This window comes from Nesoenas mayeri (genome assembly GCF_963082525.1).
Source record: "Nesoenas mayeri genome assembly, chromosome: 1".
Lineage (NCBI taxonomy): Eukaryota > Metazoa > Chordata > Aves > Columbiformes > Columbidae > Nesoenas > Nesoenas mayeri.
The window spans coordinates 2088111-2103866 of NC_137541.1; the positions used below are offsets into that span (position 1 = coordinate 2088111).

The 15756-nt window shown below is 46.7% G+C and overlaps 1 protein-coding gene across 1 annotated transcript in view; it reads right to left on the reverse strand.

Annotated features, from left to right (window-relative positions):
• Positions 1–15267, reverse strand: part of TASOR2 (transcription activation suppressor family member 2) — a gene marked incomplete at both ends in the record, with an annotated part of 43331 nt that extends 28064 nt beyond the window's left edge. Inside the window, 10 exons of the mRNA XM_080359902.1 lie at positions 1911–2011; positions 2733–2832; positions 2938–2957; positions 3052–3176; positions 3266–3403; positions 4945–5036; positions 7968–8040; positions 9203–9298; positions 10374–10519; positions 15219–15267. Coding sequence (XP_080216028.1) covers positions 1911–2011; positions 2733–2832; positions 2938–2957; positions 3052–3176; positions 3266–3403; positions 4945–5036; positions 7968–8040; positions 9203–9298; positions 10374–10519; positions 15219–15267 — 940 coding nt within the window. The remainder of the gene's footprint in view (positions 1–1910; positions 2012–2732; positions 2833–2937; positions 2958–3051; positions 3177–3265; positions 3404–4944; positions 5037–7967; positions 8041–9202; positions 9299–10373; positions 10520–15218) is intronic.
• Between the last annotated feature and the right edge of the window lie 489 nt (positions 15268–15756).

Sequence of the window (15756 nt, forward strand, 5' to 3'; positions counted from 1 at the left end):
GCTCTGAACAAACAAGTGCTCCTGTACCAAGAAGATGGGTGTGCAATTGGTGGAAGCACTGGGTTTAAAAAACCAAATCTTATCAAGATTTCCTAAACTGGTAGATGCATTTGTATTGCAGAGTTTCCTCTCTGAGCCATTCAGAGATGGTTTTTTATCTTATCTCTGCAGCTAACAAAAGCAATTGAACCAACACTGTGCGCTTCAACAGAAACAAGGAGCATTTCAGATGGAAACACTTCACTCTAACACACCAGACTCACCCCTGATTTGGAGCATCCTTATTCCCCAAGCGAGTTTAATAAAGCCAAGATCCCAGACTCACCTTATCACAGAATCCCAGAATGTCAGGGGTTGGAAGGGACCTGGAAAGCTCATCCAGTGCAATCCCCCCATGGAGCAGGAACACCCAGATGAGGTTACACAAGAAGGCGTCCAAGTGGGTTTTGAATGTCTCCAGAGTAGGAGACTCCACAACCCCCCTGGGCAGCCTGTTCTTCTGTCACCCTCACTGAGAAGAAGTTTCTTCTCAAATTTAAGTGAAAGCTTTTGTGTTCCAGTTTGAACCCATTGCCCCTTGTCCTATCATTGGTTGTCACCGAGGAGAGCCTGGCTCCATCCTCCTGATACTCACCCTTTATATATCTGTAAACATGAATGAGGTCACCCCTCAGTGTCCTCTTGTCCAGCTCCAGAGCCCCAGCTCCCTCAGTCTTCCCTCACATGGGAGATGCTCCACTCCCTTCAGCATCTTCATTGCCCTGTGCTGAATTTCACAGCGCAATTCTTCTGTTCAGTATTTCCTCTCTTTCATCAGACAACCATAAGATTTTGGTCCCATAGCACCTTCAGCAAGTGGTGCTGTGGCCTCCCCAGCTCCTCCTGCCTCCTCCCCTGCCCTGGCTCTATCCTCTGAATTCTAACCCCCAAAACAAGCTGGCCCTCAGCTGGCCCCAGACACACAGATGGGAGGCACCACTGCAGCGGGCCACACTTATTTTGGTGCAAGATGACGTGAAAACGCACCTGGAGCTTCTGCAAATCACATCCAGAGCTCTTCATGGGGTATTTGTGTCCGTAACCGCGTGTCTGCTGCAATGAGCGGCCACTCACAGCCATCGGGAGCTCAACACCTTCGAGCTGCCGGGCTCCTCAGAACTCCAACCCCAAATGCAATCAGCAGTACGAACCCCGAGGTGTAATTAGACACAGGTTCCCTCCTCCCCATCCTGCACTGATCAGGACAGGGAATTGCTGACTACAGACAAGTAGTGCCTCTTAGCACCACTAAGGGGAGATTAGAGCCCTTCTCTCCCTTCCCCAAATATCTGCTTTTATTTGCTGACTGCTCAACCTCTCCCCAAGGTTTCTGGAGTCTTCTCCCCTCCCATGCTGCCACTCACTGTCACTGTCAGTCCCCATGAAGTGACAAATATGTTACCTGTGACCCAAAGCAGCCACATCTTTTATTTTATTTTGCTGGCAGCTACCTCAGTCCATCCAGATGCAGGAGATGCTGGGTGAGATTCCAAGAGGTGGAATGTCCCTCACCTCATAGAGAGGGGACAATCTGTCTCCCTGCATTTGCTCTCAGCTCCACGACATTTGGCACCTTGCAGGATGGAAGCTCAGGTCTCAAAAGAGCGTCTCCCACCCTGTCCTGTCGCAGGAATGGGCTGATTAAGGGGCTGCTTTTGGAAAGGGATTATTTCACACCAAGAGGCCATATAAGTGTGGAAATAAAAACCTCCCTATACTGCCTTGGCATTTTTTCCTCGCTTATCGGCAACCAGCCACCCTTGAAAAAACGACCCAGCGCTACATGGACATGAGCTCTGACCCCTCGTGGCAATTCCTCTGGCGCAGCACGAGCGGATGTTACTCATCAAACCGGTGGGTTCTGCACTCACCTTCATTCTCAACGTAATTTCTTTTCCCAAATGCAGCTTCTGGCAGCTTTTTCTTCAAGTCAGACAAACCCATGATATGGTTCATGTCCAGGTTGGGAGGCCTGCAGGGAGAAAGGGGCAGATGGGGAGATCACAAGCAGAAAAGGGATCTCAGGATTAAGAATAATAAAGAGTCCTGGCTGCCCTGTTACTGTGAAACCAGAGAAAGAAGCTCTGGAGAAGGTGCAACTCGCTTAGCACTTCACTGACTTGAGGATCCAAGCATTGATTTTGGATCCAAACACTGATTTTGACCTCCAAACACTGATATCGGTGGCTGCATTGCTGGCTGTTTCCAACTGCTGTTTGCTGGTTGGCTTCTGACTACTCACAATTTTAAATATCTCTCTTTATTTTGAATGCTCATTACCTCAATATTTTATTTGCCATGGTGCTGACCTGTAAACACAATTGGCTGACTGGACATGCACTATCAGGAAGCAGCTTCTCACAAGAAGAAACAACGCAAGCAGGAATAATTGATTTAGAATAAACACTTCTAAACAGTTAAGAAAGATATGCCTAAATCCAGCTGTTTCCAGCTGCAGTTCAGGGCCTGCTCTTGTGTCCTCATCCAGCTGTTGTTGCCACCACACTGCCCAAAACCACTTTTCTGACACTGATGTAGATGCTGATCAACGAAGGGATGTGACAAGGAGAGACAAACCTTTCTTTCGCTGGTACACAGACACCCAAAGGTAATCCCAAAATGATCTGTCATAGTGGGTGTGATGCTTCACATGCCACAAATTGCACAAAGAAAGAAGAGAAAGGGCAACTTACAGCTGGGCTGGAATGGTGGAGCTGTGTGGGGTCCTCAGGGCGATGTTGCACAAGAGCTGGCCCTGGATGGAGAGCTGCCCCCTCCACGGACAGTACGATGCTACAGGCGAAACAGAGAACAGCTCAGGGAAAGCAGGAGAGGAAAGCAGGGCAAATAAGAGCAAGATACATTTACAAATCTAAACCAATCACTAAATGCTCCTACCTTTGTGGTTAAGTTCTGGTCTAGAGAAAAGAGAGGAAAAAAAGGAACATTTAGCAATGGGAAAAAGAAAACAGCCCACAAAAGCGACCAGATGTTTTGGAACAGGTTGCTTACCGGCTCTCTAGAGCTAAGACAGGCATTTCCTTCGGCTCCCTGTACTGGCAGGTGATGAGGATGTATGGACAGATCTGCCTGGGCCGCTCCGCAGTATGGCCATCGGACACTTCATACACGTAATACTGGGGCGAGAAGGGAAACACTGATGAAAAAAAAACATGCTGAGGAAAGAACGAGGCGCCTGGGTCAGCGCTGGGCTGCAAATCTGTACCTGGCTCTGCAGGAAGGCCTGGTAGGGGCTGGGCTTTGACGGGCCGTTATTTCTGCCTGCAGCGACGTGGCAGTCATAGCCAGGAGATGGGCAGGTGTAGCTGGTTGTGTGATTCTCAGACACCACCTTGACCTTCCCCTGTGCCAGAAAATGAAGAGAAGGGAGAAAAAAGGGAAGGGGGAAGTGGGGGGAAAGGGAAGGGGGAAGGGGGAAGCGGGGGGAAAGGGAAGGGAGAAGGGGGAAGGGGGGGGAAAGGGAAGGGAGAAGGGGGAAGGGGGGGGAAAGGGAAGGGAGAAGGGGAGGGAAAGGGAAGGGAGAAGGGGAGGGAAAGGGGAGGAGGAAAGGAAACAAAAAGCAAATCAACAAAATGAAAGGAAAAGTGAAACAAACAAAAACCAAAGAAGGGGAAAGGGGAAAAAAACAGGAAAAAGGGGGGAAAGAAGAAGAGGGGGGGAAAGAAGAAGAGGGGGGGAAGAAGAAGAGGGGGGGAAGAAGAAGAGGGGGGGAAGAAGAAGAGGGGGGGAAGAAGAAGAGGGGGGGAAGAAGAAGAGGGGGGGAAGAAGAAGAGGGGGGGAAGAAGAAGAGGGGGGGAAGAAGAAGAGGGGGGGAAGAAGAAGAGGGGGGGAAGAAGAAGAGGGGGGGAAGAAGAAGAGGGGGGGAAGAAGAAGAGGGGGGGAAGAAGAAGAGGGGGGGAAGAAGAAGAGGGGGGGAAGAAGAAGAGGGGGGGAAGAAGAAGAGGGGGGGAAGAAGAAGAGGGGGGGAAGAAGAAGAGGGGGGGAAGAAGAAGAGGGGGGGAAGAAGAAGAGGGGGGGAAGAAGAAGAGGGGGGGAAAGAAGAAGAGGGGGGGAAAGAAGAAGAGGGGGGAAAGAAGAAGAGGGGGGAAAGAAGAAGAGGGGGGAAAGAAGAAGAGGGGGGAAAGAAGAAGAGGGGGGAAAGAAGAAGAGGGGGGAAAGAAGAAGAGGGGGGAAAGAAGAAGAGGGGGGAAAGAAGAAGAGGGGGGAAAGAAGAAGAGGGGGGAAAGAAGAAGAGGGGGGAAAGAAGAAGAGGGGGGAAAGAAGAAGAGGGGGGAAAGAAGAAGAGGGGGGAAAGAAGAAGAGGGGGGAAAGAAGAAGAGGGGGGAAAGAAGAAGAGGGGGGAAAGAAGAAGAGGGGGGAAAGAAGAAGAGGGGGGAAGAAGATCAAACAAAAACCAACCAACCAAACAAAAAAAAAGGAAAAAAAAGAATACATGTAACTATTCACAGAAACATATTTTAAAAGATCCCTGAATTCTCTTTCTCCTCTTTTCCCTCACAGACAGTGTGAGCAGGAGGTGGTGAGGAGGGGAGAAAAGGGGAAGGGAATGGGGCTGTGATCCCAGCCACCTTAGGGTTACACCCTCAAACCCCCAAAACACTTGAGAATCCAGGGAAAAAGGTGACCCTGTGGGTAATTACTGGTCTCAGCAGTGGAATCTGGAAGGTTCTCTGCACCCTCTGCTGCCCTGCAGGCCAGTCAACCCAGTTGCATCTCTTGCTTTCTAGCCTGACACATCACATAGTCAAAAATCTTGACAAGCTCTCAATAGAGGTGATTTTACACCCCACCTCGTCATGGTTATGGGTGCAAATGTCTCCTTTAAAACTGTCTGCACTGCATAGCGGCTTATGAAATGAAATAATAAAAAGACTTGCATTTTACCTTAATTAGCTTACAAATGACAATATAGCCAGATTTGCCGTGATACCAGGGTCTGGGATGAAGACAGTCGGCATACTTGGAAATATAAACCCCTGTGAAAATAAAGCAATGCAAGATCATGTGAATCATCTGCGGAGTAAAACTGATTGCCAAAAAAGTCCTGTTAAAAGGACCCTCTTTGAGGGGAGTCTCTGCAGGCAGGGAGAGGGAGGAGAAGGGAGAGGGAGGAGAAGGGAGAGGGAGGAGAAGGGAGAGGGAGGAGAAGGGAGAGGGAGGAGAAGGGAGAGGGAGGAGAAGGGAGAGGGAGGAGAAGGGAGAGGGAGGAGAAGGGAGAGGGAGGAGAAGGGAGAGGGAGGAGAAGAAGAAGAGAGAGGAGAAGGGAGAGGGAGGAGAAGAAGAAGAGAGGGGAGGAGAAGGGAGAGGGAGGAGAAGAAGAAGAGAGAGGAGAAGAAGAAGAGAGAGGAGAAGGGAGAGGGAGGAGAAGAAGAAGAGAGAGGAGAAGGGAGAGGGAGGAGAAGAAGAAGAGAGAGGAGAAGGGAGAGGGAGGAGAAGAAGAAGAGGGAGGAGAAGAAGAAGAGAGGGAGAAGAAGAAGAGAGAGGGAGAAGAAGAGAGAGGGAGAAGAAGAGAGAGGGAGAAGGAGAAGAAGAGAGAGGGAGAAGGAGAAGAAGAAGAAGGGAGAGGGAGAAGAAGAAGAAGGGAGAGGGAGGAGAAGAAGGGAGAGGGAGGAGAAGAAGGGAGAGGGAGGAGAAGAAGGGAGAGGGAGGAGGAGAAGGGAGAGGGAGGAGGAGAAGGGAGAGGGAGGAGAAGGGAGAGGGAGGAGAAGGGAGAGGGAGGAGAAGGGAGAGGGAGGAGAAGGGAGAGGGAGGAGAAGGGAGAGGGAGGAGAAGGGAGAGGGAGAAGAAGGGAGAGGGAGAAGAAGCAGGGAGAGGGAGAAGAAGCAGGGAGAGGGAGAAGAAGCAGGGAGAGGGAGAAGAAGCAGGGAGAGGGAGAAGAAGCAGGGAGAGGGAGAAGAAGCAGGGAGAGGGAGAAGAAGCAGGGAGAGGGAGAAGAAGCAGGGAGAGGGAGAAGAAGCAAGGAGAGGGAGAAGAAGCAGGGAGAGGGAGAAGAAGCAGGGAGAGGGAGAAGAAGCAGGGAGAGGGAGAAGAAGCAGGGAGAGGGAGAAGAAGCAGGGAGAGGGAGAAGAAGCAGCAGGGAGAGGGAGAAGAAGCAGCAGGGAGAGGGAGAAGAAGAAGCAGGGAGAAGGAGAGGGAGAAGAAGAAGCAGGGAGAAGGAGAGGGAGAAGAAGAAGAAGAAGAAGGAGGGGCCATAAAAAGGGTAAAACTTTGTGACTTTCATTCTTTTTTCTGACTGCTGGCATGGAACAGTGTTCAGGGATAGCTCTGGGAAATGAGTTAATTTGGCACAAATATATTATTTTTTAAAAAATAAACTTGAGGCAACAACTATCCCCTCAAAAAAGAATCAATCCCCAAATAGAAGGTGATGCTTATGTGTTACACTTGTGTGATGTGGAGTGTAGTAACTGTAGCAAGCATAGTGTTACCTCGCTCCCTTCAAATCCCCAATTGGTTTAATCTTAATTCCTGTTGATTCTCCATCTACATATTAAGACCAGTCCAAAAAAGTAATGGCACGTTATTTAAAGCATCTCAGTAGCAGCAGTTTGCCTGATAAAGCTTGTCTTTTGAGGAAAACAAATCTCATTCTGTCAGCCTTCCTCATCCCTCATAGGAGAGATGGGTTTTTTTGTCTCCCAATTCAGGAGCTTCTTAAAAATTCTACTGCTGTTCTTGGATTGAATCTTCAAATTTCACGTTTGCTGGAAACGGAGAGGAAAATTGTGCTCGTAATGAAAATCAGGTTAGAGAATAATGGGGGAAGTAGCCCAGGTAAGGCCAGTTTTGCCCATGCTACGTGAAAACGCACCGAGTGAAGGCTTGTCTCTTACAGCAAGATCTGGTGAAGAGTTTCCAGCTCAAACTGTGAGTAGGGCAGGTACTTTGCTCAATTTGGAGTCACACGAAGGCAATGTGGGTGTTTCTATGTCAAGAACACACTCTGCAGGGGTGCGAAAGCAGGTCCATGAGGTGTCACAAACCTTCCCAGGGACATTGTGTGGCTCTTTATGGTCCTTTACCATCCCAGATGCCAACATGAACCTTCTACCTTGTGACAAGGCCCGTTGTGACGTGGCTTATTCCCATCGTTCCTCCATGCCCAGGGCATATATGTGGATTTTCTGGGAGATAAGGGAATCTTGGCTCTTTGCTCCTGCTTTATATTTGTAGACAAGATGGGTAGAGAAGTTTGTGGGGGGGAACAGGGACTGAGCAGGGGGAAGGCTACAAAGAGACACTCCGTAATGTTCATTTCAGTCCATTTGGACTAAAAATATACACCCAAATAACCAGTTATTGCTTGATTTGGCATTCACTAGCATAGACTGTTCAATAATTAGGTGTCTTGGCCTACAAAGACTTAGGGAATGAGCACCAGGAGACCTTCTGCTTCTGGCAGAAGGATTTTCTCGGAGTTAACACATCCCGCACCGCACGTCTCAAGGCCCCAAGACTTTTGGGCAAGGAACGAGCACACACGGAAAAGGGCTTTGACACGTCACGATCTGCTCTGGTTATTAACAGGAGTGTTGGCAAAAGCTCAGCAAATGAACTCTGACGAGCAAACCAGCGGGCAGAGCTGCCAAAAAGCCACTTTGTAACAAAGGTTGTTACTAACAAGGGAGAAAAAGCCTGAAATGGAGAGATGAAGAGACAACAAAAGTCCCTGGGGAAGATCTCGTCCTCAACTGGTTGAAGGGGCAGAAGAAAACAAACCCTGTTGCTTGCTTTATCCAAATAAATGCAGTTTCCCATGTAAGAAACATCAGAGTTTCTGCGGATTTTTGCAATAAATAACAAGGCAGCACTAGGAGTTTGTCTGGGCTTTTGCTTTTGATTTGAAAGGAGTCAATACCCCCCAGAACAGCGAACAGGTCTCTTGGTTCTCTGAATTAATATCTTACCTTTTGCTGGGTCGCCAAGCGTGGAAATAGAGCTGCTGTTTACACGGAGACCTCTCTGACACACCTCTTTTGCCTTCAAAAGAAGAGACAGCCTCTTTTACCATCTATTTTTCAAAAATAAGGGACACAGCTACTGAAATCTATACTAAAACAGCTGGCGAAATACTTGCAACAGGCAAATATATGCTGCGAGTCAATTGCAGAACGTTAGTCTTAAAACACCCATGGTATAAAGAAAACTAAATGTGACATCCAAAGGAAGAACCAACAGGAAGAAAAATTGTTGTTTCAGATACTAAATACTTGTGTTTATCGAGTGTTGTTACATAAACCTCCATGGAAGCAAAAGCTTAGAAAAATATGGAACAACTCCAGCATCTCCAGAAACCAGCGCAAGCGCAAGGCTGGACTTTGCACTTTCTTTATCTTCATGCCCGAATTAAATGAGGTCCAAATGTTGCCTGGAGATCTCCCTCTTTCCTAAAACTGTACAAGGAGCTCGGTCACTTGGCACAGACAATGCTAAATTTTAAACTGCTAAAATAAAGCGGAATAATTCCTGCCCCCAAACTGAGAATGAAAGGGGTTTATTTTGCTGTAGCTCAATCCAAAATGAACAGAACTAAAGTGCCATTCGGGCCACCCTCATCCTGAACAAAACCATCTCTAGAGTGACTTAGCATTGCGTTATTAAATCACATGAAAAGTGAATTCGCACTAGATTCCCCGAGCGTCATTATGTAGACAAACTCTTTTCACAAAATCAAAAGCATCCTTGTAAAAAATGGGCAGGAATAACTTTCCTAATAGCTGTGTCAAGTTTTTTCTCCACCTTGTTGGCAAAATGAAGGGAACTTGCCCAAAACCACCTGACAAACTTCTGTCTTCTGTCACAAAGGCGCTTTTCTAAGCCTACATGGAAGGTTTCACCTGTCTTTACTCAACCATAAATCCACTGGGACAAAGGGAGACTCCTTCGATCTCCCTGCAGAGGGCAAAGGAAGCAGCTACATCTCCAAGAACAATCAATTGGAGAAATGCAAAATAAGATCCATCACTAAAACATCCCAGGAGCTGCTTTCAGAACTTGCTCTGGATTATTTATCCAGTAATAATTGTACTGGTAAGTGAAGCACAGAAAGCCAAGACACTTCAGTCAACAGATCTGCTGGGCTTTGGTGGGGCAGCGGCACTTGGCATCAAACTTGTTAAGTTAAATAAGCATTTCAGGTTACCTCTTCTTCGTTATCGAACAGGAGAAACGCAAAGGTCTCCTCCAGCTCTTCCTGGCTGTACCCGGCGCCTTCCTTCGCTTGGGCAAAAGCTTTGAGCTGCAGAAGACACAACAAGACTTTGTTCCAGTCCAGAGGCAAGAGACTGAGCATCATCTCAACCATGAAGAAAATGCCTCTAGAAGGTGAGATGCTTGGAGAGGTCTCTCTTTCTCTCTCTCCGCTGACCAGCGAAGCCTGGACTATTTGATGAGAGAGCAAGTGCTCTCATGCAACTACAGCTCAGAGGGTTTGGCTGCAGCCAAACAACATGACTCTGATTTCTTTTGTCTGATAATTAAAGCAGATTGTGTCCTCAGTGCAGACAGGGAGCAAACAGAGCCGGGTTTGAGTCCATGATGTTTTGGGGCTTTAATAAAAGAAGTTGTAGAAGAATGGGAGTATTTAAACAGGGTTAGAAGCATAGAATCATTTTGTTCGGAAAATAAAACATTAATCTCACTGCTTTGGCTTGTTTTGGCTTTAGAACTCACAGGTAAATCAACAAATTACATGATACCTGCTTTCCCAGTTTTTCGTCCAGCTCCACAATGACTATGCCAGATATAGGCAGCCAAAATGTCTAAACTCTATTTAATTCACGATAAGAAGCAGCCTGCTCATCTCTAGTCCCCAGAGGAGACGGCACGTCTTCCATGCCAACAACAGCAGGAACATAGGGATGAAGACATTTTAAAAGTGCTTCTATACACATCCCAGTCAGGTGGAGAAAGGGAAATGGGGTTAAAACTGGTGCCTGGATGGGTCTGAGGGCAGAAAAAACAAATTTCACATGGAAATCTACCTGGCTGTGAATCAGGAGAAGTAAAACAACATTAAAGTTCTCCTGCTACGTAGCACATCAGGATTTTTCCTCTTGTCCGGAAGGGAAAGCCCGTTCCAGGAACAAACTGCTGCTGAATGTTTGGCAACACTGGCTCAATGGACCTTTTGTTCCTGATCAGATTGGGAAGGGAGAAGTGTCAGAAAGCAAAGAAAAGGCTCCGTTCAGCACCGGGGGCTCTCAGCCACGTGCTGCAGAGGAAAGACAGACTGCCCAATAAACCTGCATTTACAGATGTTTGCAGCTCCTAAAGAAATGGCAGCACCACCCTGGCTCCCCCACCGGCCTCACCTCGCTTAGAAAAACATCATTTTCCACCAGAATCGCTTGGCTGTACTGGAAACTCCCCTGAGATGTAGAGTCCAAATAGGAGCCCTGCAGCACTGAAACAGCCGTCTGCAAGAGGGAACTCGACTCTTCCGATTCCGGATGAAAACCTGAAGGCAGAAATCAAAAAGCGGGTGTAAATATTAACGCTCAGTTGAGTATGTGGCCTCATTTAACAAGCCCAGGTCTCCACGGAGCGGATCAGCTCCCACTGGGAGCAGCAGCTCCTCTCCAGCCACACAACCCCCAAATCTTTGTCTGCAAGTTAAATCATCCTTCAGGAGGAAGAATTTGAGTTCCCTGTTTGCCAGTGAGCCCTTAAAAGTTTTTCCTTCGCAACAGAAAAATTATATATAGATATATATAAATTGCCAGATGGAAAGCCTGGTGGTAAATTAACTTTACATTGAGCAGGTCAGAGGTTTCTCTTGTGCTAAAAAGCTACTTAGATTCATCGCACACTCTTTTAGGCTGTGAGAGTTGATGCCTACACATAGGGATTATCTCGGTGCGTGCTCAGCTTCTTGGATTTATTTGCTTCACTATAATGATCTTCTTTCAAAGCCTGAAGGGGCAGAGCTTTCTCAAAGCCCAAACTCCATCCAGACATTTCCGAAATAAAATATCCCAGTAAAACACTTCCCAACAGCATCCCAGCAAGAAGAGGTCCCAAAGCACAAGATAAATGAAATAGGGATAGAGAAACAAAGGAAAGTTTGCAGTATTTGTGCTGTTGCAGCTGTTAAAATCTAAATATTAAATAAAGCAGCCACTTAGAAACACAGGAAATCCCGAGTTTAGTCTCTGTTGCACGTTTAAAAAGCTTTTATTGCTGGGGGTGATTCACGAGCTACAAGATTTCAAATCTCAAGCTGAGTTTGCAGCATAAATGCACTGAAAAGGTTTATTTCTTCTGACCCATCAACTTTAGGAAATAAAGCATTTATCTATCAGGAAAGAAATGGAAGATCGTTGAACCCCACCTAAAGAGCAGGTTTTGCATCCTGGTTGCTCTTTAAGAAGAAAATCACTGACATTCTTGAGGACAAATAGGTTAAGTGCTCATTTTAAGCTCTAAAAGGTCCACATTCCTTCGGTGAAGAGCAGAATATTATCTGTTGTCACCCTGCAACCTGCTTGGGGTTTTGACTCCTATTTTTGAAGTGTAGGTTTTAATAGTTCTTTTCCTCCCTTCAATGAGAAGGAAGAAAAGAGAGAATCATTCCTTATGTCACAAATCTTGTTATTCCTCTCAAATTACCCAAGGCCAAAAAAAGGACCTCATAGAAGGAACAGGAAAAAGAACAGTTCGAATTACGTGTATTAAACTCATTTAGCTACACAGCTCTAAGCCAGTTCAGCCAGTTTGCGCTACGAGGCTTAACAAGGTCTGTTTCGTGCCAAGCAAAAGAAAATCCAGACAAGGCAAAAAGTCGGGGGAAATGGGATAAAAAAAAGCTCTAAAAATGGGTCTAGGGAAGTATTTTTTCATCTCTTAATGTTGCTCTTGAGTCTTTTGTGCCCTCTTGGATTCACTTTGTAAACCTCCCACTTTCAGGTGATGCCGCTGTAATTATTATATCAGAACTAGTAGCAAAAGCAGGTGAACACAACTTGGCTCTCAAGGGCGGAAAAAAGACAAATAAAGAGTTATCCCGGCTTCCTCTCACTAGTATTGTTTTCTCTTTTTGAGCCTAATGAGGATAGGAAGGGATGGAAAGATTCCTCACTTTTTTCCTTGTTTCTCATTTTCTTTTGTGTCTCTTGCGTCCTGTGCATCTCAGAGAAGCAGCCAGTGAGTTCAGACTCCTCCATGGAAATCACATCAGGGAATTATATCCCTGTCCAAAGGCTTGGACCAAATGTAACATCCCTTCTTGCTGGAGCACCACAGCACTTGTGTCCAGAGTCATTCTCCTGTTCTCAGCATCTTTTCCACCAGCCTAAACAAGCCCAGCTCTCTCAACCGGTCCTTATGTCTCAAAAGTACAGGGTTCCTATTTAATTTCACACTTATTGCTCCAAAAATCTCACTTTGAGGTGTGACATTCTACTCCTATGGATAGCGTCTGCAACTCTGCATCATCGACAAATCTTGGGTCTCGGAGCATAAGAAAAGCCGTGTCTAAATGTGCGAGATGGGATCAGTCGTGTGTTTCCACGCTACGAGTTGACAAAGAGATTATGGGGTTAAAACCCCGTCAAGGTGCAGAACACGTATGGAGCGTGTGGGTATTAAATCAGCAAAAGTATTCGATATTCAGTGTCTTTAAGGGGTAAAGGCTAAAGGCTTTAAAAAAAAAAGGCTGGGAAGCTCTTAGAAATGCAACAAAACCAGTGACTTTGCAGGTGATATATCTAATATTTGTTCATCTCCGCAAGTTCAACTGCAGCATAAAAATGAAAGTCAAAAAGAGGAATACCAAAAAAAAAGTTGCCATAGTAATATACAAATACAAGAGACTAAACAATCATCCAGTGTGGCACTGAGTTCAGCAGCTCACGGTGACCCTGGGCTCCCTGTTCAGATTTCAGAGGCTCCTCCTGATCTGTTCCCACCCAAAGGAAGAGTCTGGACTCACACAAATACACGCAAAACCCTGCTACATCCAGGTTTCATTTGCAAGAGCAGAAGGTCCTTGACAATCTGTGCAGGTTGTGAGGAGGCGAAAGTGAAAGTGGCTACACCAGAAGTAAAAGTGAAAGTATCCATTTCCCCTCTGAGCAGCTCCGATGTGTTCCTACCACTGTGCAGCATCCTCAAGGAGTGACTTGCACAGAGATCGGTCAGAGTACAGATGAATTGCAGGACCAACAGCTGGAGGAGAGGTGGAAAAACCCAGCCCTGCTGAACCCACAACGGGTGTTAATCATGCCCCGAAATCCTCGGGGAGGAGATTCACAGCCTGTCCTGGTGATTTCCTACCCTTAGAGCAAGAGGAAAAAAAACCAGTTGCCTTTGAAACTATTAACATCCGTTAACAACGCTGGAATTTAGGCTCACGTGGGCTGGAATTTAGGCTCACGTGGGCACTAGAGCGAGATCAGGGAAGGGAATGGAGCTGGGAAGGGCTGGAACACAAGTGTGATGGGAGCAGCTGAGGGACCTGGGGGGTTCAGCTGGAGAACAGGAGCTATGGGGAGGCAGGGACACAAAGGAACGGCCTCAAGTTGCGCCAGGGGAGGTTGAGGTTGGATGTGGGGAACAATTTCTTCCCCAAAGGGCTGTGGGGCATTGGAACAGGCTGCCCAGGGCAGTGCTGGAGTCACCATCCCTGGAGGGGTTGAACAGATGCAGAGATGATGTTCTCAGGGACATGGGGTAGTGTCAGAGGTGGATTAATGGTTGGATTCCATGATCTTGAGAATCCCTTCCAACCAAAATGATTCTACGACCTTTTCCTCACGCTGTGGCTGTGCAGAAGTCATCCACCAAGAGCCCTGTGTTCCTTGGAAGGCTGCTGACCTCCACAGTATCACAGTATGTTTGGGACTGGAAGGGACCTCAAACGATCAAGACCTTCTTCCTCCTCCTTTTCGCCATCTAAACCCAGTTCCTTTGACCTTTCCTCCCCGATTGCACCGGCAAATGTCTCGAGATGCCCCACTCTGTCCTCTCCAAATTGTCAACTAAAGCCAAGCCGGGTGGACAAGCCCCGCCGGGCCCAAACACCTCCCAGGAATTGCACGTCGTTGCTCCTGTGTGCGATTCAGGGTTCCTGCAGATGCTGGATGTCCACCAGCAGAGCCAGGCGAGGCCAAGAGACACAAATTTCCCAAAACCAGGACCCTCCTTTAGCTCATCCATCTTCACATGCCCTCTGGGCAGCCCCACCACGCAGAAACTTCCAAAGTCAGCCCAGGTGGAAAACCCATGGCTTTCGAACCTCTTATTTGTACAGAGAATAAGGTTTGCTTTGCTCTCAAACCTCCAAAATTCTGCAAGCCAGCGTGGTCACCACACAATGGACACAGCCACAAAGATCATCTATGGTGCTTTTGTTTTAACTCTTGCATTATAAAATCCACTGCACGGCATGCTCGACCAGCTATTTACCTGCAAATTTCTTCTAGCTACAGCTTTCTGATGGAGCAGCTGCAAAGGTGACTTGGAAAACATATTGATAAAGATTTCTCTTTAACAAAGAGTCCTGAGACACCCCTGATAAGCTCAGCCAAAACCTCCTTGATGGGAGCAGTTGGTAAAACAAAGACACTGAGATAACGAACTGACCTTCTACAAAACCAGAAGTCAGCAACAACTATTCTGGGAACTGATGTCCTACACCCACTTACACCAAAAGAGAAGAAAAGAAAGTAACTTGCTACCTACCCAAAAAAGCTTTTCTGGAAGAGCTTCCCTGATGTGACCTGTTGGACAGACCAGACCCTGGCTGGGGACACTCGGGTGACTCTGGACTCGGTGACATGGATCATTTTAGAAATGTGACTTTTTTGTCGCCGATTCGCCCCATTCCCAGGAGCGGTTTGGTGAATGTTGCACCAGTGAGGCCTCATGTAAAATATTTATAGTTGCACACACAGGTAAAGGTTCATTAAATATATACTTGCTTTGCTAGCTGGAATTCCATAATAACTCGTAATATCCATATACTTAGAATCATTTCAGTTGGAAGAGACCCTCAGGATCATAGAATCCAACCATTTGCTTTACTCTTGTAATATATAAATATTTGCTTTCCTAGCGGTAATTTTGTGGTGACTTGTAGCACTATTAGTAGTAGTTTTCTAGTAATTTTTAATAAAGAAATTCTCACAAATGCAGACTTTCATCTCTCTGTGTATTACAGAAGCCTGAGAACCCCACAATCATGACATTCACCCACTTGCAGGTCATGACCGCGACACATGTACGACCTAATTTGTATAATGAGTCTTGGCTCATTAATGTTGAAGTGCAGGAGTCACCTTCCTCTTTCAGTTCAAGTCAAAAACTGAGCCAAATTAAGACAGACTAAGCCCAAAATCACCATCTCCCACAAACGTCTAGGAGCAAGAAGATGTCGCGCCTGCAAATAATAACATGTTGACTACATCAGATGCTTCTGACTCTCGTAAAGTATTTTCAGTTAATGATAAACTTAGGTTTACTCTCCAGGAGTAACCAGGTGAGGAAATACAGCACACATCACTCACGCTAGCTGATATTTGGTGTATTTGCAAACTGATTATCCGAGGCAGAGCGATCCCCACCATGGAACAGGTGTCCTGTGCCCATGGGGACTGGTCCAGGCCACGCTTAGCACAGCACTGAAGCAAAAGTTTATTCAACTTGGAATATTTGAGCCTTTCGGGGGTTTTCTTGTGTTTTACTGTAGGTTCTTCA